We start from the raw sequence: 25,555 nt of genomic DNA, 5'->3' as shown, positions 1-25,555 counted from the left end.
AGTAAAAGACCAACTCCATATAATGGCAAGAACAGCTCAAATAAGCAAAGGAAAAACGACAGTCCATCATTACTTTAAGACATGAAGGTCAGTCAATACAGAACATTTCAAAAACAGTGTAGTTGAAAAACAATCAAGCGCTATGATGAAACTGGCTCTCATGAGGACCGCCACAGGAAAGAAAGACCCGGAGTTACCTCTGCTACAGAGGATAAGTTCATTAGAGTTACCAGCCTCAGAAATTGCAGCCCAAATAAATGCTTCACAGAGTTCCAGTAACAGACACATCTCAACATCAACTGTTCAGAGGAATCAGGCCTTCATGGTTGAATTGCTGCAAAGGAAACTACTACTGAAGGACACCAATAATAAGAAGAGACTTATTATGTTCCGGGATTCTTCCGATGGCATTGAGGAGTATACCCTTCCCTGGATCTGTGCTCCAACTCAATCCTGTCTCGGAGCTCTACGGACGATTCCTTCGACCTCATGGCTTGGTTTTTGCTTTGACATGCACTGTCAACTGTGGGACCTTTTTATATATACAGGTGTGTGCCTTTCCAAATCATGTTCAATCAATTGAATTTCCCACAGGTGGACTCCAATCAATTTGTAGAAACATTTCAAGGATGATCAAAGGAAATGAGATGCAGCTGAGCTCAATTTTGAGTCTCATAGCAAAGGGTCTAAATACTTATGTAAATAAGGTATGTCTGTTTTTCTGTATTTAATGCATTTGCAAAAAAATTCTAAACCTGTTTTCACTTTGTCATTAGGGGGTGTTGTGTGTAGATTGCTGAGGAAATTATTTTATTTCATTCATTTTAGAATAAGGCTGTAACTAACAAAATGTGGAAAAAGTCTAGGGGTCTGAATACTTTCCGGAGGCACTGTAGGTACGCTCATTTATTCATATCTGACAGGGCAGGAGTATGGAGTTCTGAATAATATCCTGGATGTTGTGGAGGTTTGCATTAAAACACCTTGGGCGACTCATTGAAGCTAGCAGCCTAATCTCTAATTTGCCAGCTTCATTCCATGCATCACAGTTTGGCACCTGTCTAGCCCTGCCAGCCCCAAATCCCACATGACCTCGCAGTCACAGCCTGGCAGCCTCAGACTCAGTATGAGGGACCTGCACTAACTTCACTTCAAAGTCTAAGCCGTTTGGGGGGGGTTCTACTAAGCTAACATATGGAATTAGTTATTTGATTTAGAATTTTTACTACAATATAGCCCATAGAAACGCAATGTATAACACATTCATAAATGGCAAAAAAGACAATAAAAAATAAATCATAAGGAAGGACAGACACTTAAACTGTATATGTCTAGGAGATATAAGTGAACTCAGGACACTTTTCATATTACTTTTGTAGGTCAAACCATTCGGACTCTACGTTTTTGTGAGAGAACAGATTTTTAGAGATGTCTCATGGTCTGACAAACACCAATGTAGCCTGGCCACCTTCCACCGTAGATGCGGAAGGCCGACCATAGGTGGATGCGCTGGATTGAGACGCAATCCACCCCAATTTTTTTTTTAAATCTTTATCTTAAACTGATGGATTTCATGGGGATTTTTTAATTTGTTTGACACAGGGCTGCTTTAATAATTTGACACAAGCTAAGAAACTGATTCTGCTGTCCCTCTTCGATGACAGGGTGGAGCCCATTCCCTATGACACCCCTAAACCCTCCAGTCATACACGTTTCGTCTGCGTGTCGGACACACACTCCAGGACCGATGGGATCCAGATGCCATATGGGGACGTCCTGCTCCATACTGGAGACTTCACTGAACTGGGCCTACCCTCTGAGGTCAAGAAATTCAACGATTGGCTAGGTAAAGTGTCTCTTTTTAATGCACACACAATGCTGTTTCGTAACACTCATCAAACTGTACAGTAACCTCTATCTAGGCTAATCACTGTTTTGTGCAATCTGATCAAATGTAAATATCTGTAAGTTACTACAACAGTGTTTAGTCTAATGTGGTCTTCTCATGTCTGCTTTGACATTATTTAATATTTACTACTGCAATAAAACATTTTAAGATTAAGAACCTACGAAAAGGAAGAAGTCATTTTCCTTGAAGGCCACACATTATTAAAACACTGCCATCCTCCTTAGTTTCAAATTCATTTTATCCCACAGCCGAGAGAAAATGGAGTTGAGCTTTCAATTTGAGCTCTATACAGAACTGTCTTAGCGTGGTAATAGATGAAGTAACTGGGATAAAGGACCTTTATCTCCAAGAAAGTTAAAAGGTCAAATGAAAATGTTTAAAATGTCACTTTGTTGACTTTAATAGATGTGCGTTGACTGGGTAACTAAGGTCTTCATCTGCAGTTATTGCTCTTTGGTAAGAAGAGAGAGGGGAAATGTTTACTGTGATCTGAGGAGGTCAAGAAGCCTTCACCTTTTCATTTGTGGCGTTTTACTTTCATGGACCATTCCCTTAACCTCTCGAAGACAACTTTCTGTTTCAGCAAATATATATACACTTTCCACTAGATGTTAGAACATAGCTGTGGGGACTTACTTCCATTCAGCCACGAGAATTAGTGAAGTCGGGCACTGAAGTTGGGCGATTAGGCCTGGCTCGCAATCGGCATTCCAATTCATCCCAAAGGTGTTCGATGAGGTTGAGGTCAGGGCTCTGTGCAGGCTAGTCAAGTTCTTCCACACCGATCTTGACAAACCGTTTCTGTATGGACCTCGCTTTGTGCATGGGGGCATTGTCATGCTGAAACAGGAAGGGTCCTTCTCCAAACTGTTGCCACAAAGTTGAAAGCACAGAATTGTCTAGAATGTCAATTTATGCTGTAGCTTTAAGATTTCCCTTCACTGGAACTAAGGGGTCTAGCCCGAACCATGAAAAGTAGCCCCAGACCATTATTCCTCCTTCACCAAACTTTACAGTTGGCAGTATGTATTCGGGCAGGTAGCGTTCTCCTTGCTTCCGCCAAACCCAGATTTGTCCTTTGGACTGCCAGATGGTCAATGGTGATTCCTCACTCCAGAAAACACGTTTTCACTGCTCCGGAGTCCAATGGCGGTGAGCTTTCCACCACTCCAGCTGACTCTTGGCATTGCACATGGTGATCTTAGGCTTGTGTACAGCTGCTCGGCCATGGAAACCCATTTCATGAAGCTCCCAACGAACAGTTATTGTGCTGACGTTGCTTCCAGAGGTAGTTGGAACTCGGTAGTGAGTGTTGCAACTGAGGACAGACCATTTTTACGTGCTTCAGCACTCGGCAGTCCCGTTCTGAGTTTGTGTGGCCTACCACTTTGTGTCTGAGCCGTTGTTGCTCCTAATGTTTCCACTTCACAATAACAGCACTTACAATTCACTGGGGCAGCTCTAGCAGGGCAGAAATTTGACGAACTGAGATGTTAGAAAGGTGGCATCCAAGCTCAGCGTTCAACACCATAGTGCCTACAAAGCTCATCACTAAGCTAAGGACCCTGGGACTAAACACCTCTCTCTGCAACTGGATCCTGGACTTCCTGTCGGGCCGCCTCCAGGTGGTAAGGGTAGTCAACAACACGTCTGCCACACTGATCCTCAACACGGGGACCCCTCAGGGGTGTGTGCTTACTCCCTGTTAACCAATGACTGCGTGGCCAAGCACGACTCCAACACCATCATTAAGTTTGCTGAGGACATAACAGTGGTAGGCCTGATCACCGACAATGATGAGACAGCCTATAGGGAGGTCGTCAGAGACCTGGCAGTGTGGTGCCAGGACAACAACCTCAACCCTCAACCTGAGCAACACAAAGGAGCTTATCGTGGACTACAGGAAAAGGAGGGCCGAACATGCCCCTATTCACATCGACGGGGCTGTAGTGGAGCGGGTTGAGTTTCAAGTTCCTTGGTGTCCACATCACCAACAAACTATCATGGTCCAAACACACCAAGACAGTCGTGAAGAGGGCACGACAAAACTTATTCCCACTCAGGAGACTGAAAAGATTTGGCATGGATCCCCAGATCTTCATAAAGTTCTATAGCTGCACCATTGAGAGCATCCTGACCGGTTGCAATACCGCCTGGTATGGAAACTGTTCAGCATCTGACCGTAATGTGCTACAGAGGAAGAGTGCATACGGCCCAGAACATCACTGGGGCCAAGCTTCCTAACATCCAGGACCTATGTACTAGGCGGTGTCACAGGAAAGACAAAAAAATTGTCAGTCACCCAAGTCATAAACTGTTCTCTCTGCTACCGCACGGCAAGCTGTACCGGAGCGCCAAGTCAAGGTCCAAAAGGCTCCTTAACAGCTTCTACCTCAAAGCCATAAGACTACTGAACAATTAATCAAATGGCCACCTGGACTATTTACATTGAACTGCGTTGTAGGTTAAGGGCTTGTAAGTAAGAATGTCATGGTTAGGTCTACACCTGTTGTGTTCTGCGTATTTCAAATTTTGATTTGATATTCAACAATTCTTTCTGTTTCCGTCTTTCCTGCAGGGAGTCTACCGTATGAATTCAAGGTGGTGATCGCAGGGAACCATGAACTGACGTTTGACAAGGACTTCATGGCTGAGCTGGTGAAGCAGGATTACTATCGCTTTCCCTCCGTCTCCAAGCTGAGACCTGAGGACTTTGACGATGTTCAGGCCCTCCTCTCAAACTGTACTTACCTGCAGGACTCTGAGGTTACAGTCAAGGGTTTCCGAATATTCGGGGCACCGTGGTAAGTTTATCTCTTGTCTTGGGTTAAATATCATGAGTGCTATGCAGTGTTATGCTACAGTGACTAAAGGTCCGATTTTTAGATTTGGGTTTTAAAAAAACTGGAATTCAGCTAAAAATGTGTTTTTTTTAATTTAGGAAGTCTGTTCAAGTATTCCCACAAAATATGAGGCGTGATCATGTCTCAATGTAATTAAGGTGTGAAATTATTATTTAAAAATAACAATCTCTTTTTGGGGTTTAGTTGTGGTCAATTTGCAGTGTCTAAATTATTATATTTATTTTCTGACCCTCTTGACCATTCCCTCCGACAACAATCAGCTCGTGGCTGAATCTAGTTGCCCCTACCCCTGCTCTAGAGGCTTTTCGCCGAGTGACAGACTATTGCATAATATGGCCTCAGTGACACTGATCACTGTACCTGAGTTTGCCCGTGTTGCTCAAATACTTTATGCTTTACATACAGTGGAGGTGATGACAGAATGTGTGTGGTGACTCGCTTTGCTTGCTTATCAAGTCCCTGAATGAGTCTAGTTTATTTTTCCTTTACTAGTGTGTGTCCATGGTGGATATCAAACACTCTACAGAGTATTCACTGCTTCTATGTTCTTAATCCGTTATTGCTTTTTACCATTTCCGTACCTCATTGAGGTCATTGCCTTGTTGTCCTGAATGCTGACAGGGACTCCGTGTTTTTGGTTAGACACAGAGTGCCTGAGACACACGTCTGATTAGTTGGGTGTGGGTCAGTCCCAGCCATGTCCTCTCCTCCTGTCCTAGACTTGTGGCATGTCCTAACATGCTACAGGCTGCCATGGAGACATGTACTTATAGTGTACTCGGCTTCAGACTTATGTCATCACACACCCATATCCCCATTCAGCCACACCGCTGTGTCTGACTTGTGTATAACTCCCAGGCCCAGTTAACCCTTCAACCACTGCTTCTCTAGTTTCCCCTCCGTACTACAGTGTCAGGAGGGGATGACTGATCTCTGATTTAGATTAGGAAGTCCGACTCCGAGGTAGTTCATGAGGCAAGTGAAGAGTTTCGCTGTAGGCCTGTCATATGATTCTTCACATTCTTTTATTAATGCTGTGCCAGTGACACGTTTTTTAAATTTCTTTCTCTAAGACACTTTATTGACCTTTTTTTAAGAGGCTAGAATTACAAAACATAACCGAATGTAAACTTCATCTCTGTGAACTCCATCCCCCTGGTATTCTCCCCAGTAGGATGGACAGAGACATGCAGCCTGGCTAGCTGTGCCGAGGTCCTGGGTGGCTGGAGAGGGCCAGAGCAGTGGAATCATGCCATTGTGTGTCAGTCTGCCTGACCCCCGTCTGGCCACCACAACTCCCTGCTGGCTGGCACACACCAACCTGCTTTCACAGGCTCTTTTCCCCCCGCCTTCCCAGAGCTAATAATCTCTCTGTCAACCACATGCCTCCATCTGCCTGTGTTGTTCTTCATCAGCCCCTGGACATTTGGTCTTGGAGAGAGAGAGGGGTCATGGGGCTTTTGTCTCCTCAAGCCCCAGTTGAATAGGTATGACTCATCTGACAATGAAAGTCTGACCAGGTGTAATGTTATGCTGATGATTGTGAGAGAAGTGGTGTTTTAGGTCTTCATACCTTAACCTGGCTCAGTCAGTATGATATTATATTATATTTGCTTCCTGAGCCCAACTCTCATTCTCAGTGGCAAACCTTCCTGTGCTTGAGGGTAACGCTCCTAGCTTGATTTAATCCTATATCTTCCTCTTCAAAGGTTTTGGTTTTCCTGGTGATAGTGGAATGTTTCTCACAATGCAGGCCGTGAGGAAAGAGCAACAATGAGGGCAGAAACATGTTTCAGTCAGAGTAGTGCTGAATCCAATTATTATTTTGGCAAGAGGGGCGTGAAGGGGAGCGAACCAGCCGACAGGATGCATGATGGGAGGTCTATGGTGTAGCTCTGGGGTGATCTTTACCGGGGCGATTTCCCAGCCTCTCCAGCAGGAAGGGGCCTTTGTTCCGACACATCCTGGTTCTTTTGTTGGGGCGTACGGATCAAACCCTGGGCCTGACCCCGCGCCCCCTTAGGGACAGCACTCCCAGCAGGCCACGGTGGCCCCTGCTACCTCTGAGCCTAGTGATCACAGAGGTAATTTCCACCGCCCACAAAGAGCTCAGCCAGGCTTGACACACACTGCAGGCCTGCTCTAGGTCTCAGGGTCAATGCTGACTGAAATCATCTGAATGAATTGTTTTTGGGGGGTGATTGTCAAAGCCAGTAGTTCATGACCTTGACTCCTAGATACTTCTGATAGCCGTGCAACAGACTTTTGCCACATAGCATGTCTGTCTGCAAACTTAACTTGTAAAGTTAAAGGGAAACTTTGGGATTTTGGCAGAGGCCCCTTATCTACACTGAACAAAAATATAACGCAACATGTAAAGTGTTGGTCCCATGCTTCATGAGCTGAAATTGAAGATCACAGAAATGTTCCATATGCTCAAAACGCTTATTTCTCTCAAATTCTGTGTGTAGTTGTGTAAATCTCTGTTAGTGAGCATTTCTCCTTTGCCAAGATAATCCATCCACCTGACAGGTGTGGCATATCAAGAAGCTGATTAAACAGCATGATCATTACACAGGTGCACCTTGTGCTGTGGAGAATAGAAGGCCACTCTAAAAGGTGCAGCTTTGTCACATAACACAATGCCACAGATGTCTCAAGTTTTGAGGAAGCATGCAGTTGAAATACTGACTGCAGGAATGTCCTGATGCCAGAGAATTTGTTTATTTCTCTACCATAAGCCGCCTCCAACGTTGTTTTCGAGAATTTGGCAGTATGTCAAACCGGCCTCACAACCACAGACCACGAGTAACCATGCCAGCCCAGGACTTCCACATCTGGTTTCTTCACCTGCGGGATCCTCTTGAGACCAGCCACCCGGACACCTGATGAAACTGTGAGTTTGTGCAGAAATTCTTCGGTTGTGCAAACTGTCAGAAACCATTTCGGGGAATCTCATCTGCGTTCTCGTCATCCTCACCAGGGTCTTGACCTGACTGCAGTTTGGCGTCGTAACCGACTTCAGTGGGCAAATGCTCACCTTTGATGGCCACTGGCACCCTGTAGAATTGTGTTCTTCACGGATGGATCCCGGTTTCAACTGTACCGGGCAGATGGCTGACAGCATGTATGGCGTTGTGTGGGCGAGGGGTTTGCTGATGTCAACGTTGTGAACACAGTGCCCCATGGTGGCGCTGGAGTTATGGTATGGGCAGGCATAAGCTACGGACAAGAGAAACAGTTGCATTTTATCAATGGCAATTTAAATGCACAGAGATGCCGTGACGAGATCCTGAGGCCCGTTGTCAATCATCCACAGCCATCACCTCATATTTCAGCATGATAATGCACAGCCCCATGTCGCAAGGATCTGTACACAATTCCTGGAAGCTGAAAATGTTGGTCACATGCACATGGTTAGCAGATGTTAATGCAAGTGTAGCGAAATGCTTGTGCTTCTAGTTCCGACAGTGCAGTAATATCTAATAAGTAATAAATAACAATTCCACAACTACCTAATACACACAAATCAAAGTAAAGGGATGGAATAAGAATATGTAGATATAAATATATGGATGAGCGATGACCGAGCGGCATAGGCAAGATGGTATAGAATACAGTATATACATATGAGATGAGTAATGCAAGATATATAAACATTATTAAAGTGACAATGATTTCAAGTCTGTATGTTTAACAGTCTGATGGCCTTGAGATAGCTGTTTTTCAGTCTCTCGGTCCCAGCTTTGATGCACCTGTACTGACGTCGCCTTCTGGATAGTAGCGGGGTGAACAGGCAGTGGCTCGGGTGGTTTTGTCCTTGATGATCTTTTTGGCCTTCCTGTGACATCGGTTGTGGGCAGGCGGTGATGCAAAGTCGATGTCCTAACCGACTTGCCAAAACTATAGTTTGTTAACAAGACATTTGTGGAGTGGTTGAAAAACTAGTTTTAATGACTCCAACCTAAGAGTATGTAAACTTCCAACTTCATCTGTATTCCCAGTCATGCGAAATCCATAGATTAGGGCCTAATTTATTTCAATTGACTGATTTCCTTAAAAGGGGATACCTAGTCATTTGTACATCTGATTGCATTCAACTGAAATGTCTTCCTTATATGAACTGTAACTCAGTAAAATCTTTGAAATTGTTGCATTTATATTTTTCTTCAGTGTACCCCAGAGTCAGATAGCATGCTAGTAGATACCCATGGACTTCCAGTCATTGCGCTAACGCTAGTTAGCATTGGCCGGCGAAACTACCTCTAACTTCCTTCGTACTGGACACCGAGACATACAAATTGTATCCACTAGTTCATCTGACTGGGGAAGTAGATAAAGGACCTCATTGCCAAAATCCTGAAATATCCCTTTAAGCCTACATTTTTTTTAAACGTTTACTTTAAATGTTCCGTATCTCCTAGTAGCATTGAACAGCTAATACCTCCTCCTTTCATGGCAGATATACCATCACCAGACCTAGTAGCGTTCTATATATGTGTGTGTGTGTGTGTGTCAGTGTGACTGAGGGAAAAGGGAGCTGAGCTGCTATGCTATAGGCAGCAAGGTGACAGTGGCAGCCTGAGTATGGCATTAGAAATTCTAAGACTTCCTCTAATCCGCCTATGACTGCGGACACACTGGTCATGTGACCTCTGGGTTCACATCAGGTGAGAGCCCGCCAGGCAGAGCCACAAAGAAGGTGTGGTTCTCTGTTTCCATAGAAACCGTGGCACAGCCGTGTGTGTGTGTGTGTGTGTGTGTGTGTGTGTGTGTGTGTGTGTGTGTGTGTGTGTGTGTGTGTGTGTGTGTGTGTGTGTGTGTGTGTGTGTGTGTGTGTGTGTGTGTGTGTGTGTGTGTGTGTCGCTTCAGTGTGTGTGTCATCCTCAGTGTGTTTGCCATTTAAATCAGTTCCACTGGGTGTGTGGGTCAGTGAGGACAGCGTAGCTGTGAGGTTAATGCAGGCTCAGTCTCTCACATGGACACCCATGCTGGGCTACCAATGTACTTTATTGACTGGTAGACTGGCTATTGTCTTAATGTCATGTGTGGCTTTGAGTTTTTTTTCTGTCCATCTGTGTAGCAGATGAATAGATGGGAATGGGAAAAGCTGCCTGACTAATCGGCAACAGTATGCGAGCATAGCCTCAAATGACCCTGGTGTTTTTATGCGAAGAAATAAAGGCCATATCTGAAGTGAGGTTCCAACTCCCTAGGTAAGGGCTCCAGTTTCAGCATCACTTGGTGGAAATCCCTATTACCCCTCAATGTGTGAAAATCCTGTCATCACCACAACTTGTCTGATAACAATTACCCCACACAGTATGACTTATTTATATTAGTTGGAATATTATTATTTTTGTTGCTAGGTAGCGTTAGCTAGCGCTAGTCGTCTGCACCTGCGCCAAAACTCTCCTCTTTTTCATCCTACAGCTTGTTCTCCGTCTTCTTCTTTTTTTTAATAGTGAGCCAACGTGTTTTCAGCACTTATTTTCGATGAGTGATCAAAACAAATTCTCTCATGCTCTCTTGTCGCTCTGCGGAAGACATGTTGTGAGCGATATGTTTGGAAATCCCTAGTTTTCTGACAAAATACTTCACCGCACTTTTCAATAAAGACTTTCCAGAATATAGCTGGATCTAATAATGTAATAATACAATATGTAATAAAGTGTCTTTGGGGTAGCAGCGGTTTTTGTCAGGTTTTGAATGTCCATTGGTGAGCGGACTGTTCCACAAGATCCATCACTTCAGAGGAAGAAGCAGTAACTTGAGAGCCTGGGGAGAACAGGCCACGGTCTGTTCTCCTTCCCCAAATCAAAACCACAAGGGAGTGTATGGTTATGCTCAGCCTCTGGGAGCGTTGGTTCATGCAGGGGAGGTGTTGAAATGCTGCTCTACTCTGCCCTACAGGCTCCTGCGAGGCCTTACCTGCTGACATCACGGATTGTGAAGTGACCTTTGACCCGGAGGTGCAAGCTGCACGTCAGTGTTAATTAGCTGCTCATGTCCGCTACCCTCCTCAGATCTTTCAGCAGTGCATTGTCCTGCTCTGGCTGACTGCAGCCCAGCGCTGGAGGCTCTCACACAGCGCCAGGCAGGCAGGGCAAACTTGTGCACAGGAAGAGGGGCCAGGTTGCCACGAAGGCAGCAGGCGGGGGTCATAGGGGTGGTGGTGGGGGGAGAGGTAAGGAAAAGAGGGAGGGAAGGAGGGGCGGGCAGAGACAAGAGTGGGTCAGGCAGACAATAAGTATGGCCCAGATTAGGAGCGGGATGAACACCCACAGACGAGAGGAGGAGATGCCTGCCTTCTATACAGAGGATTACCGTTTTGGATGAACTCCAGCCTACCACAAGGCCACAGTGGATTCGGAAGGCTAGGGCCTTTTGACTTATGCGTCCAGGTTGAATGATGTTCAGGTGTTAGGCGCAAATCCCACCGCTGACTCCAATTTCTCTAGCGATGTTTCTGTGAGCCTGCCCCTCCTCAGTCCATGTGTCAGTCAGTGGTAAGAGGCCTTGCTATTACCCCCCCCCAGGAGCCAGCCAGAGCCTTGTTACCTCAACATCATCCAGATTTTTACAGTGACATCACAAGTGCTTTAACAGCCTCCGTCTAGCACCACAATGTAATGATCTGTGAAATAACCAACCAGTGCGGTGCCCTTTACCACAATGAATTATGCGGCTCGTTTGACTAACCAGGGTCGTCCAGAGCCATCTCGGTAGAGGAGACCTTGGATGAGACGACGCGCGTGTGTGTGTGTGCGTGTGTGTGTGTGTGTATATATGTGTGTGTGTGTGTGTGTGTATATATATATATATATGTGTGTATGTATGTATGTGTGTATGTATGTATGTATGTATGTGTATGTATATATATATGTATATATATATATATGTATATGTATATATATATGTATATGTATATGTATATGTATATATGTGTATATGTATATGTATATATGTGTATATGTATATATATGTATATGTATATATATATATGTATATGTATATGTGTATATATGTGTATATATATATATATATATATATATATATATATATATATGGCCCTCTGTGGTGTGTGTGTGTGTGTGTGTAGACTAGACTACTGATGATCACTCCCAGGCTTCAATGACTAGCAAATGAATGAATGCAGAAAAGCTGATCGTACCTCCAGGTGACATTCAGACTGAGGAGGATGCAGCTAGCCTACTCAGTGGGGTTGAGGGGTGGATTGGACCACCAGTGCAGTGTCACAACAAGCCTGGCTGAGTACACGACACAGTAAAGTGTAGTGTGAGTAGTGTTTGCTAGAAGCTAAGACCATCTGTCCAGCCCAGGGCAGGCGATAGAGAGAAACAGGAGATGGTAGGTTTTACACAGAAGAATGCAGCATTTTACCATTTAGCTTCCGCATGTCAGTATTGTGACTGACAGAGTATGTGTCCAGGTATGTAGCATCCTATGCCATTACAGACAAGACTGGACAGACAGGAAATCCCCAGGCCCTTAATTTCCCTCTCAGTAACACTCTGCTGCAGCAGAGAGTTGTTCAACATTACAGCCATACACAGCCCTATGCCCCACACTTCTAGTCTAGTGCTACTACCCACAGATAGTCCTGACTGAGTGAATTAATATTTGAAGATTCCAGTAGCCCGTTTAGATTGGAGAGACTTGAGGGACTCGTGAGGCAGTGCATTAGTGGCTGACCTGACCGCTTTCATAAATAACCTGAAGCTAGGGGTGCGGTTGGGGCACTGTTTTAGAGCTAAAAATGTCTGGCCCATGTCTGCATTCTGTGTTCGGTTCAGCTGACAGGTCACCACGCTCACATGCTGATAAAGTTCAAACCAATGACACGCATGGCTTGTTGTGTCAAGACGATGTACACTGTACAGGTTGGCATATTTAACAAGAGGACGTTGTCAGATCTATGCTTTGAAAAGCAGAAATGTGTGTGTGTGTTTGCCGTGTGTGTGTGTGTGTGTGTGTGTGTGTGTGTGTGTAATGACAGAGAGTAAGGTGATGATCAGATAGCAGCAAGTCCAGACAGTGGCTGTTATTGCAGGGCTTTATCTGCTGAATGTCTGCCTGCCTGCGGAGGGGGGTGGGTCTGCAGAAACGCTAGCCCTAGCAATGGTGAAGGATTGCACCCATGTGTATACCCCCCTGACACATCATGCTCTAAAGCAGGCACTGTGCTTTATTTACTCTGCCATCAATCACGATCAAGCTGCCACTGGCCTCTTAAAGCAGAGGGCCCAGGCATGCAGGACAGGAAGTAGCATTATTTCTTCTATCAGCCTGAGTCCGGGCAGACAGCGGAGGCCAGAGAATGTCCTGATGGATCATTCCCCAACAGGAGACAACAGCAGTGGCCAGAGGTAGTCTATCAGTTAGCCTAGTGATGACAGCCACGGTTGGAGAAGGCAGAGTTACATTTTTACATTTTTTACATCTGATCTTATCTCATGTCTACTTGGTCCATCTACCCTCAATATCCTACCCCCCCCCCATCTTTGCTGATATGTTTAGGCCAATGTGGCCACTTTAAATCATTTTTGTCCATGATTAAATTAGGGTAAGCTAAGGTTGTTGTTTTTTCTGTTGTCCCCCCCATGTCTGGTCTTTGTCTTGTCGTGAATCCTCTGACGGTATGACAACATAAAGAGGTATGTGTACCTTCTTCCCAAGCCCCCCCCCCCCCTCCCCAACGAGGTGATGCTCTTGCTCCCTCTGCTCCGGCTCCCCCACAGCATGTGAAGATAATGGAGTCCGGAGCCTGCCTCCCCGCCTCCACTTCCTGTCTCTTACAGGCTCCTGTGTTGAGCAGCACAGCTCATTGTTCACCTCTCATCTCTGTCTGCTCTGCTGGGATCGAGAGAGACGCCGGGGGAAAACGCAGGATTAATCTGTGCACTGGTGTCAGCAGTAAGATCCAGTTCTAACACAGAACAGGCTCAGCTTTGAGTCACAAGGTTGGAGAAGGCAGTGTTACCCAGCCTGGAGGGAAATATATAGGTGCAGTCAATATGAATTGGCTGTTTCTGAGCAACGCAGTGCAGAGCTGTGTCAGCAGGCCTTTGCTATCGCACAGTGGGGGGTTTAACAGAAATGCTGATATGTAACAAGACCATACAAATCAAATTTACATTTGAATTGAACTTGGCAGTAGGAGCGCTGTGTGTAAGTTATGTTTTCATTTTGTTGAAAGCCACACTATACAAAATGTGCCTGATTCAAACTCTCACATTATTCGATGTGAAAGTTGGTCCAGAGGCTTACCTGGACTGGAACACCCTCAGCGGGTTGGAAACAACTAGAGGCATCAGGGGAAAGAGTGCCTGGAGTTTAACAGAGGACACCGCATCGTAACTCCACATTTACTGGATTGGTTGAACAGTGCAGACGAGAACCTCACCCTGCCACTTGTTTTTCTCTCTTCAGGACCATTAAGAAAGGAACGGAGCTCAGGCTTTTCTTTTACGCCTGATACTTCAGGTTAGGACTGGAATGACTCGAACCGTCAAATGCGTCTTTGGTCAGAAGGGAAGCATCAATCTGGAAGGTTTTGTATGTAGTTAATGTCCCCCGTAGGCAGCAGCAGCCCTGGGTTGAACCCTCCAGAGAGACCTGGGCCACAGTGTAGCCTAGATTGTCCAGGCAGGTTGATAAATGCCCCACGGGCCACATCGGTCATAAAGCCACAGCTATCAGCGTTCATTTAGTGGAGATCAAAGAGCTTCCACTCGGCCCCCGTCTGTCTCCCTACCCTTTCCCAGGCAGCTCTGGCCAGATTTAGCCGTGGCCTGATGTGTGCCGTGCTGTCTGGCCGTTGAGGCCGGGCCATCTCTTTTACCTCCCTGTGCCCTGGCTGTCTGAGCAGTCGGTATAAAGACGGCAGTCAGGGCAGGGCTGCCCGTACATACTGATGTGTGTGTGTGTGTGTTACGAGGCCTGTCCCAGGAGAGATATAAATCTCTTAACATGCTCCTTCTTATTGGTGCTGACAGCTTAATCAATTTGTCTCCTCTTTGGATGACCTCTGTTATGCTGTGGCACAGCCGTGTGGCCAGAATGAATGTCCTGGTCATCTAATAGCCCTCTATCTCCCGTTATGGCTCGCTGTCTTCAGCTCTCTCTCTTTCTCTCTTGGCATCTTCTAGCTATCTATTGATAGGATAGGCGCCTGTCAGTCATAAAGCGAGTGATAGCGGACTGCTTTTACCTGTCATCTGTCCCGCCTTCTGGTACAATTTGTGTGCGCCGTGGTTGGTTGCAGTCACATTTCTTTACACGGAGGATGTAGAGAGCATGATGCTCGTGAATTTGCACGTACCGTGTAAGTTGTAACAATGAGTCGAAATCCACTTAGCCTAATTATTGTTTCCTGGCACATTAATTTATTTTCTTTCACGTGTTTCACATAGCCAGCCACGCGGACTCATGGCACATTGGCTATTTCCCATGGACGTCACTAGAGATTCATGGATAGTGAGGCTAAGCCTCTTTTGGGGGGGGGTCTGGGCATACTCCCCCAGGATTTTTTTTAAAGCCCCCAAAACGTATTTTCATCATGTATTTTTAAAGTAACAATTGGTGTAAAATCTATCAAAATAAGGTTATTTTTGTTTAAGGTTGGCTAAAAGTATACCTGTGTCATAGTTTGTGTGTAATGAACACGATGGGAGACAGAGCTGGTTTCAAGCGCAGGGCGCAGCAAGTGTTTATTGGTAAATGACCACAGGAGGAGGCAGGTAGCTGGGTCCAGGGGCAGGCAGAAGGTCATACACAGGGGGTCAAAAAAGGAAACAGTACAGGCAGGGAAAAGGCTAGTAACGTCGTCCGGGAGATCAGGCAATAGGTTGATAACAGGAAATCCGGTAGGCTAAAGTACAGGCAGGGAATAGGCAAAAGGCGTCTGGAGGCAAAATCAATTTGTAACATTTTTGACATGCGTTTTTCTGGATTTTTTGTTGTTGTTATTCTGTCACTCACTGTTCAAATAAACCTACCATTAAAATTATAGACTGATCATTTCTTTGTTAGTGGACAAACGTACAAAATCAGCAGGGGATCAAATACTTTTTTCCCTCACTGTACCTCACAATGATGCTGTGCAAAGAACTGAACTAAATAGTGTGTGATAATGACATACAGGTGTGTGATCAGAATTCAGGTGATTGGGATCTGGAGAGTGAGCTGCGTTCAGGGGATCTATGTGTTTGAGACTGTGAGTTGGAAAGTGAGCTGCGTTCAGGGGCTCTACGTGTTTGAGAGTGTGAGTTGGAAGAAGACGTTACATTAGGTTAGACACTGATCTAATATGACTTACTTAAATTATATCCAAATAAAGAAATTAAAGTCCACTCTGTCCCCATCCATCCAACAACAAAAGGCACAAAAATGGCTGTACTGTGTAGCCAGAATACTTTGGGATTTTATTTTGAGAGAGCGAGAGATGCATGTCATGTTATACCATTAGAAGAAAACTGTATCATCCAGAAAGAGGCAAAACTCAATTCAACTAATGAGCTAAATAAAATGGAAAAATAATTAGGAATAAAATCTGATTTAAAAAAAGTACGATCCCAATCAAATATTACAACCTATATTAAGGAACTCCTCCTCCTGCTGCTCTCTTTTTATGCTTATTTTGTGGGCGGATGCATCAAAGTGTACCTCCTATTTTTAAAGGTGGCAAAGCGGTCAATGAAGCTATTGTGGCTTAGTGGCCCAAACACTTCACCCTCAATGGACATGGCTGCAAGACTTGCAAGCCTTTTCTGACCCATTGTCTTACGCAACCAGGAGTGCATCCGGCGCAGTGCACTAAAGGACCTTTCACCGGAGCAGCTGCTCACAGGAATTGTGAGGGGAAACCTGAATTATTTCCTTCAGAGAAGGAAACATATCATCACCCAGGAGGTTATGCACAGCAAGCATATCTTTAGGAGGACATCCAGTCTCTCTTTTCTGGGCAAGAAAGTTTCTGGCCACCAACATCTCTTCTGTTTTAACATCAATACCGTAGTGCTTGGCAAACTCAGTTAAGCTTGATGTATCGAGGAAGTTTTTGGATTTGAGGCTGCATGCCTGTATGCCTTTTGAGCAGACCTGCATCTAAGTCGAGAATCCATCTTGTCCAAGCAGGGGAGCAGCAACTCTGTTTTCATTGTTTGGGAACATGACAATTATGTACCTTAACCCAAAGAGGTCTCCACCAGAAAATCTCTCTTTGTTTGCACTTTCTTGCTGCATCTGCCTCTGGAATATTATGAATTTCACAGAGTGCTTTGGTTCTGTCACAAAGTTCTGTGGCAAACGCATCTGTGCTTTTGCCTATCAGTGCATCTCATACAGATTGTTTGCCAAAACAAGCTTCTGCCAGGTCTACAGTCTCTTTCTGGAGGAACTTATGTAGTCCCTCAGTTATAGAAAGAAAGCACTGAAACATCAGTAGCAAATACATGGTGGAGAACTGAACACTATGCTCCACCGTGGCTAAAGCCCCCCTAAAATAGGTCTAGTGACATCCCTGCTATTTACTGTGCTTTGATTGACAACTGGACAAGCAAGTGTGGACTAGTTTATAAAAAGTGTCGAACTGAACGAATAAAGTACATCTCCTATAACCCTTTGCCATTCATAAATCATGCAACGTGGTTATGTCCATGGTATCGCATCGGGATAAGTCAACCAAAAGATTTCCTTGGTTTCCTTTCCTAGGATGTTGGGGCTTGCCGGACAGGGATGCTAAAGTGTGTGTCTCGTCAGTCGGAGAGCCATTCATTTGTCTCCCTACTATGCATAGGCTACTGGTAGGCTTAGACTTATTGGTGATTTTATATGTAGATAAATTACGAAAACATTTTATGAAGCTGGTGAATCGTCACTACACCAATGGGTAGTGGAGAGCCTCATTCTTGTCCAAATATGATAATTAGGGCCCTCAAAGAATCCAGGCATTTAAAATGGAATTCAACAATATTCCCAAAATGTATTGACCTAAATTCATTTGTCCAAGTTTATCATAAGATATGAACAACTTTCTGAAGGGGCAACGAGAATGTCCGTGTGTGCAGTTCGCACGTCTACCACTTTGCGTATCCGTTAGCATTGATGCTAATGAAAACAGACCTAATGAAAGCTTTCCCAAAAACCTTCTCAATTACGTGCTAACTACATAGTAGCCTATGCTTACCATGATGTCAAATAATCAATGATATCATGATTATTTTCATCAATCCAGTGGGTATTTCTTTTGCGAACTCTACCATCACGTGTGCTGCAAAAACACCATTAAACAACTAAATAAGTAAATCTGTCAATAAGACTTTAATCTCGAAGACAGGTTAAAGGTTTAAGGTTCTCTTACTTAGAAAATAGTCCTGATCATATAGGCCTACACAAAGAGAATATTCCCCCAAATAACATCACACTGAATTTATTCATTTTCAGTAAAGTCAAGTCTTTCTACACCAATAATACAACCAAAAAAATCTAATCTGGGATGGAACCCCCCCCGAAAGTATTCAGACCCCTTGACTTTTTCCACATTTTGTTACGTTACAGCCTTATTCTAAAATTGATTACATATATTCTTTCCTCATCAATCTACACATAATGACAAAGCAAATAAATGTTTTTCTTACATTTTTGGAAAATGTATCAAAAAGGAACTGAAACATCACATTTACATAAGTATTCACACCCTTTACTCAGTACTTTGATGCACCTTTGGCAGAGATTTACAAACTCAAGTTTTCTTGGTATGATGCTATAAGCTTGGCACACCTGTATTTGTGTTTTCTCCCATTGTTCTCTGCAGATCCTCTTAAGCTCTGTCAGGTTGGATGGGGAGCGTCACTGCACAGCTATTTTCAGGTCTCTCCAGAGATGTTCGATCGGGTTCGAGTCTGGGCTTTGTCTGGACCACCCAAGGACATTGCGACTTGTCCCGAAGCCACTCCTGCATTGTCTTGGCTGTGTACTTAGGATCGTTATCCTGTTGGAAGGTGAACCTTCGCCCCAGTCTGAGGTCCTGAGCGCTCTGGAGCAGGTTTTCATGAAGGACATCTCTGTACTTTGCTCTGTTCATCTTTGCCTCGATCCTGACTAGTTTCCCAGTCCCTACCGTAGGGATGGTGCCAGGTTTCCTCCATACGTGACGCTTGGCATTCAGGCCAAAGAGTTCAATCTTGGTTTCATCAGACCAGAGAATCATGTTTCTCATGGTCTGAGAGTCCTTTAGTTTCCTTATAGCAAACTCCCAAGCGGGCTGTCATGTGCCTTTTTACTGAGGAGTGTCTTCCGTCTGGCCACTACCATAAAGGCCTGATTTGGTGGAGTGCTGCAGAGATGGTTGTCCTTCTGGAAGGTTCTCCCATCTCCACAGAGGAACTCTGAAGATCTGTCAGAGTGACCATCTGGTTCTTGGTCACCTCTCTGACCAAGGCCCTTCTCCCCCGATTGCTCAGTTTGGCCGGGTGGCCAGCTCTTGGAAGTGTCTTGGTGGTTACAGACTTCTTCCATTTAAGAATGATGGAGGCCACTGTGTTCTTGGGGACCTTCAATGCTGCAGACAGTTTTTGGTACCCTTCCCCAGATCTGTGTCTCAACACAATCCTGTCTCAGAGCTCTATGGACAACCTCATGGCTTGTTTTTTTTCTCTGACATGCGCTGTCAACTGTGGGAGTGTATATAGACAGGTGTGTTCCTTTCCAATCATGTCCAATCAATTTAATTTACCACAGGTGATCAATGGAAACAGGATGCACCTGAGCTCAATTTCAAGTCTCAAAGCAAAGGGTCTGAATACCTATGTAAATATGTTTTTTCTGTTTTATTTTGAAAACATTTGCAAAAAAAAAAAAAACTGTTTTTGCTTTTTCTCTTTATGGGGTTTTGTGTGTAGATTAAGGGAAAAACATTTTTTAATCCATGCTGGAATAAGGTTGTAACAAAATGTGGAAAAAGGGAAGGGGCCTGGATACTTTCCAAATGCACTGTATGTCCTGGTCGAAAAAACTGTTTCTCTCTTTCTCGTAATTTAAAAAAAATATTGTACTCAGTTCTGTGTTCATGATTGAATTGCATGTATGTACATTTACTGTATTCAGTATTTTGTGCAGGTGTGTGTAATGTAGATTTCTTTGAACCGTTTCTACAGGACGCCGTGGTTTAATGGCTGGGGTTTTAACCTTCCCCGTGGTCAGTCACTACTGGACAAGTGGAATCTGGTTCCAGAGGGTATAGACGTTCTCATGACCCATGGTCCTCCCCTCGGTGAGTTGAGTTCATATAACCGCAAAACACTCTATTCCACATCATAGTGTGTAGGATATTATCACACAGACTGCTAAAACTGGTTGTACTTATTTACCCGTACGATTACTGTGTCACTCATTCATTGCACATACTGGAAGTAATTCTACCGATCGCTGATATTCAATAAATAGGATGAAAACCGGAATCTCATGCTTATCTGAACACTTGCGGTAATTCTCATTATTGTCACAATGTTAGAAATCAACATTTGAAGCATATTTCTTGGACAATTGCTGTTCTGGATGCACTTTATGAGAATTCACTATTGGAAAAATTCCCCGCCGTAAAACAGTATATTAGCAGATATATCAGTATAGGTCAATTTTCTCCCCCCCAAAAAATCTGAATCGGTATCGGACCCAAAATAACATATAGTTTGGGCTTTAACTGTTAGCAATGGAAGCAGAAGTTAGGGTGACCTTTTCCTCACGGGAAAAAAAACACGCACAACGAGCTACAACGCCTGTGCAATGACGAGTTGGGTATTTTCACCTCACCTGTATTTGCGTCTGCGTAGGTGGAGCCAAAAATGGAAGTGTCAAAAGAAGGTTTGGGGGAGAGTATGCTAATTAACCTTTCCACATAAAGTATAATTACATGAATGTATTGAGAAGGCTACGAGATAAGAATAAAACGGGGACAATAATGGTAGATGATGAGTAGTCCAGAGTAGGCCATCATAGGCCCATGCTTTAAATGAGGCTGGTCTTGTTGCCTATGTTTTTAATATTTAACTAAACAATATTATTGGCTGTGTATTATATTGTTAATGTCTAGCCTACTTTTAAGCTCTTACCAGTAAAAAAAAATCTAATGTATTGCCTATGTTCCATTCAAACATTCACAGCACATATGTTAGTAACACATTATTGTTTTATAATGTAATTCTGAACAGCGTTAAGACGGGGAAAATGTCGCCCTTAGTTTGTGCCTGACCGGTTTCACTACATGTTATAAATGAATTTGTTGTTAAATGTATTATCGTTACAAATGTATCTTTCTTATGCTTAATCCAGTGTGTGTTAATCAATCTATTGGTGTGGTTTGGGACAGGTTTCCGTGACTGGGTCCCCAAGGAGCTCCAGAGAGTGGGCTGTGTGGAGCTGCTCAACACGGTACAGCAAAGGGTCCAACCCAAGCTCCACGCCTTCGGTGGCATCCACGAGGGTGAGTATTCTGTACCCTGTCCTCCATAGTCCTGGTTCTACGCAATAACAGATTGGTAGAGTACTGATGTACAGCATCCGTATTGTATTTGTATTTATTATGGATCGCCATTACTTTTGCTGGACCCCAGGAAGAGTAGCTGCTACCTTGGCACCTCCAGCAAAATGAAGTCAGTTTACACAATTATAGGAAGGAGTGCAATTTCAGGCAAAACACTTCCTAACATGGATGCTGTACTAGGGTGACACTTAATACTGTAACAGTGGGGGCTATCCTGTGCCATGCATCTCTAGCTTAACAGACCTGTTATTGTCTCTTTTTTGACTCTGGTGTCTTATTTCTCTGTCCTCTGTCTGCAGGGTACGGCATTATGACGGATGGATGCACAACATTTATCAACTCCTCCACCTGTACAGCCAGTTTCCAGCCCACCAATCCCCCCATCATATTCGACCTGCCCAACCCGTAGAGCATCGGAAATAAACCAGGATTTTTTTAATTGAGTTGTACTAAATGTTAATCTTCAAGATATTTGGCTTTTGTAAAAATGCATGAAAATCTGATTCTGCTCATGAAGTTATGAACTTTGTAAAATATTTCATATTTTCCAATTGTTTGCATTTGCTGCAATAACTGGTTTTCTGTGCCATTTGTCATTCTTTGTTTTCTCTCTCAAGACATACAGTTGAAGTTGGAAGTTTACATACACTTAGGTTGGAGTCTTTAAAACTCGTTTTTCAACCACTCCACAAATTTCTTATTAACAAACTATAGTTTTGGCAAGTCGGTTACTTTGTGTATGACACAATTTTTCCAACAATTGTTTACAGACATAACTTCACTTATAATTCACTGTATCACAATTCCAGTGGGTCAGAAGTTTACATACACTAAGTTGACTGTGCCTTGGAAAATTCCAGAAAATGATGTCATTGCTTTAGAAGCTTCTGATAGGCTAATTGACATAATTTGAGTCAATTGGAGGTGTACCTGTGGTTTGTATTTCAAGGCCTACCTTCAAACTTAGTGCCTCTTTGCTTGACATCATGGGAAAATCAAAAGAAATCAACCAAGACCTCAGAAAAAACATTGCAGACCAAACGCCTGAAGGTACCAGTATAAACACCATGGGACCACGCAGCCGTGATACCGCTCAGGAAGGAGACGCGTTCTGTCTCCTAGAGGTGAACGTACTTTGGTGCGAAAAGTGCAAATCAATCCCAGAACAACAGCAAAGGACCCTGTGAAGATGCTGGAGGAAATGGGTACAAAAGTATCTACAGTAAAACTAGTCATGTATCGACATAACCTGAAAGGCCGCTCACCAAGGAAGAAGCCACTGCTCCAAAACCACCATAAAAAAGACAGACAATGGTTTGCAATTGCACATGGGGACAAAGATTGTACTTTTTGGAGAAATGTCCTCTGGTCTGATGAAACAAAAATAGAACTGCTTGGCCATAATGACCATCGTTATGTTTGGAGGAAATGCACACTTCGGCTTCCAAGCTGAAGAACACCATCCCAACCATGAAGCATGGAGGTGGCACCATCATGTTGTGTGGGTGCTTTGCTGCAGGAGGGACTGGTGCACTTAACAAAATAGATGGCATCATGAGGGAGGAAAATTATGTGGATATATTGAGGCAACATCTCAAGACATCAGTCAGGAAGTTAAAGCTTGGTCGTAAATGGGTCTTCCAAATGGACAATGACCCCAAGCATACTTCCACAGTTGTGGCAAAATGGCTTAAGGACAACAAAGTCAAGGTATTGGAGTGGCCATCACAAAGCCCTGACCTCAATCCTATAGAAAAGTTATGGGCAGAACAGAAAAAGCGTGTGCGAGCAAGGAGGCCCACAAACCTGACTCAGTTACACCAGCTCTGTCAGGAGGAAGGAATGGGCCAAAATCCACCCAACTTATTGTGGGAAACTTGTGGAAGGCAACCCGAAACGTTTGACCCAAGTTAAACAATTTAAAGACAATGCTACCAAATACTAATTGAGTGTATGTAAACTTCTGACCCACTAGGAATGTGATGAAAGAAATAAAAGCTGAAATAAATCATTCTCTCTACTATTATTCTGACATTTCACATTCTTAAAATAAAGTGATCCTAACTGACCTAAGACAGGGCATTTTTACTAGGATTAAATGTCAGGAATTGTGAAAAAACTGAGTTTAAATGTATTTGGATAAGGTGTAGGTAAACTTCTGACTTCAACTGTATACGCTTTTTGTCTGACAGGCAAGTACACTGCCTGACAGTAATCATACCCTCTACATCAGCAATACTTGACCTTATGATGATAATAGAACATGCATAACTTAAGATATTTGGTCTCTGTTAATAAAGGCCTGTTTATTGTTGAAAATGAAACATTTTGAATATATGAAATGTTTCCAATTATTATATACAGTAGTCCCTTGGGCTCTCACATTTGTTTTGGAAATGTATGTACCGGTGCATCATCTACCTTTATCTGGGGCACGTTCAACAGGACGCAACATATTATGTATATTCTCAAATGGCCCCATCTTCCATGGAGTACATGTGAATTGGTGTTTGTGTGAATTTATATAGGCCCACTAAAGCCTTTCAAAAATGTATGTTATGCTATTCAAAGCACACATGCATTTTCATCTCACTTTTATATTTTTATCGATATTCAGCAAACAGCTGTTTAAATTATATTTCACAACTGCCTAAGCAAAAGTGAGTTGTCCCCTAAAATACGGTAATAAGAATTTTGCTAATTATTTTTGTTTTGTTGCACAGTGTGAAAATGCGATCTTGCTAGCACGCAAAAAAGTTGCCAACAGTAGTCTTCTGTCATTGTAAATGCCTGTTTAGTTTCCTGGTTTATGAAACTTTTGTTTAACTTGTAATACATTTAGTTGCCTTTATATGCAAATAAAATTGCAATATTTGTACCTGTTGAATAGCTATACAGTTTTGTTTATTTGACCTTATATACATTAGTAGCGGAGCACACTAAAGGAAACCATACATTGTTAAAGCATCCCCCTATCTCTCACTCCATTTGATAGAGGTGAAGCTGTATCTGTGCACTATCTGTCCTCTCTAGGCCAGACTGATTAAGGGGTGGATTTAATCTGTATCAGTAAAGTTCACAGTTATATACAAATTGAGTCAATCCCTAAGTCTATTACTTATCCCCTGACTGACCGCAACATGGATTAATGGGTGCTCTTGACAAGGATGGCTGTGGCCCTATGCTGTCCTGACACCTACTATTGATTGGGGAGAATTGTCAGGGTGGCCTTGGCGTTGATGAATGTCAGGGGCATGGTGGGGAAGGAAGGCTGACTGCCACCCTGTGTGTGTGTGTTTGGTTGATTGTCTCCGCTTGAAGGTAGAGCTGCAGAAAACACCAGCGCAACAGACGACCATGTGTACTTGAAGGGTAGGAGGCATGAGTTTTTACTTACCAATGTAACTGCAGTGTAGTCAAGATCTGGTTACCTATCATGGGAAATGACATGTTAACTTATTTCCAGGTAACTTCTAAACTATACACAATGCACTATTTCTCAACGTCATATGGAGGATCTACTCTGCTACAGAGTTCAAATGCTAGCTCAGTAGCTTGCTCAAGCTGGCTAACGTTAGCCACACCTCATGCTTTTCAGACTTTGTGGCTGTGTTATCTAGTGGGAACCCATTAGCACGGCAGGCTCTGGTGCCTTCTTGCTGTGTGCTCAAAGCAAAAGAGAAAATCATACCTGCTTGCTCCAATAGTGTAGTACCTTGTCTGTTCTCCTTTTTGTTTTGTCAACTTTTTGCCATCTTCTCTGTGAAGTAGGCTACGGGAGTTTTGTAACTTTTTCCACCTTGGCTTAGTGCTAGCGCGCTAGCTGACTGACATCTGGAATCTATCTATTTTGGCCCATTGAAATGCCCGCCTCCCTTTCGCTTTGGTAGCTAACTCTTGTAAAAGTTTAACCATCAATCTGTAAGTCTCTGCTCTCTCTTTGCTTTAATCTGCGGTTATGATTTAATTGTGTTGTGTTCTAGCTGGTCTCGAGAAGTAAGGCTTTAGCTTGCTTACCATGACCATGGTGGATGGCTAGGCTAATAGCTAGTTGGCTAAATAGCTAACATTAGCTACTTGACTAGCTTGCTGGCAAAGATCACTGCATATAGCTAACATTCTTTGATAGCTGGAGTTCCAAAACTTGGTTTACTTTAATGTACACTATATACAAAAGTATGTGGACACATATAGTTGATTTTTATTAAAACACATAGA

At 43.6% G+C, this 25,555-nt stretch overlaps 1 protein-coding gene across 1 annotated transcript in view; it reads left to right on the top strand.

The window, feature by feature from the left end:
* Nucleotides 1-21,926, top strand: part of LOC106573238 (metallophosphoesterase MPPED2) — a 46,597-nt gene extending 24,671 nt beyond the window's left edge. The window contains exons 3-7 of the mRNA XM_014148111.2: nucleotides 1,665-1,846; nucleotides 4,488-4,713; nucleotides 19,953-20,068; nucleotides 21,164-21,277; nucleotides 21,637-21,926. Coding sequence (XP_014003586.1) covers nucleotides 1,665-1,846; nucleotides 4,488-4,713; nucleotides 19,953-20,068; nucleotides 21,164-21,277; nucleotides 21,637-21,746 — 748 coding nt within the window. The 3' untranslated portion in view covers nucleotides 21,747-21,926. The remainder of the gene's footprint in view (nucleotides 1-1,664; nucleotides 1,847-4,487; nucleotides 4,714-19,952; nucleotides 20,069-21,163; nucleotides 21,278-21,636) is intronic.
* The last annotated feature ends 3,629 nt before the right edge of the window (nucleotides 21,927-25,555 follow it).

The sequence above is a fragment of the Salmo salar genome, chromosome ssa16 (assembly GCF_905237065.1).
Source record: "Salmo salar chromosome ssa16, Ssal_v3.1, whole genome shotgun sequence".
Taxonomy (NCBI): Eukaryota; Metazoa; Chordata; class Actinopteri; order Salmoniformes; family Salmonidae; genus Salmo; species Salmo salar.
This window is presented reverse-complemented; position numbering and strand designations above follow the sequence as displayed.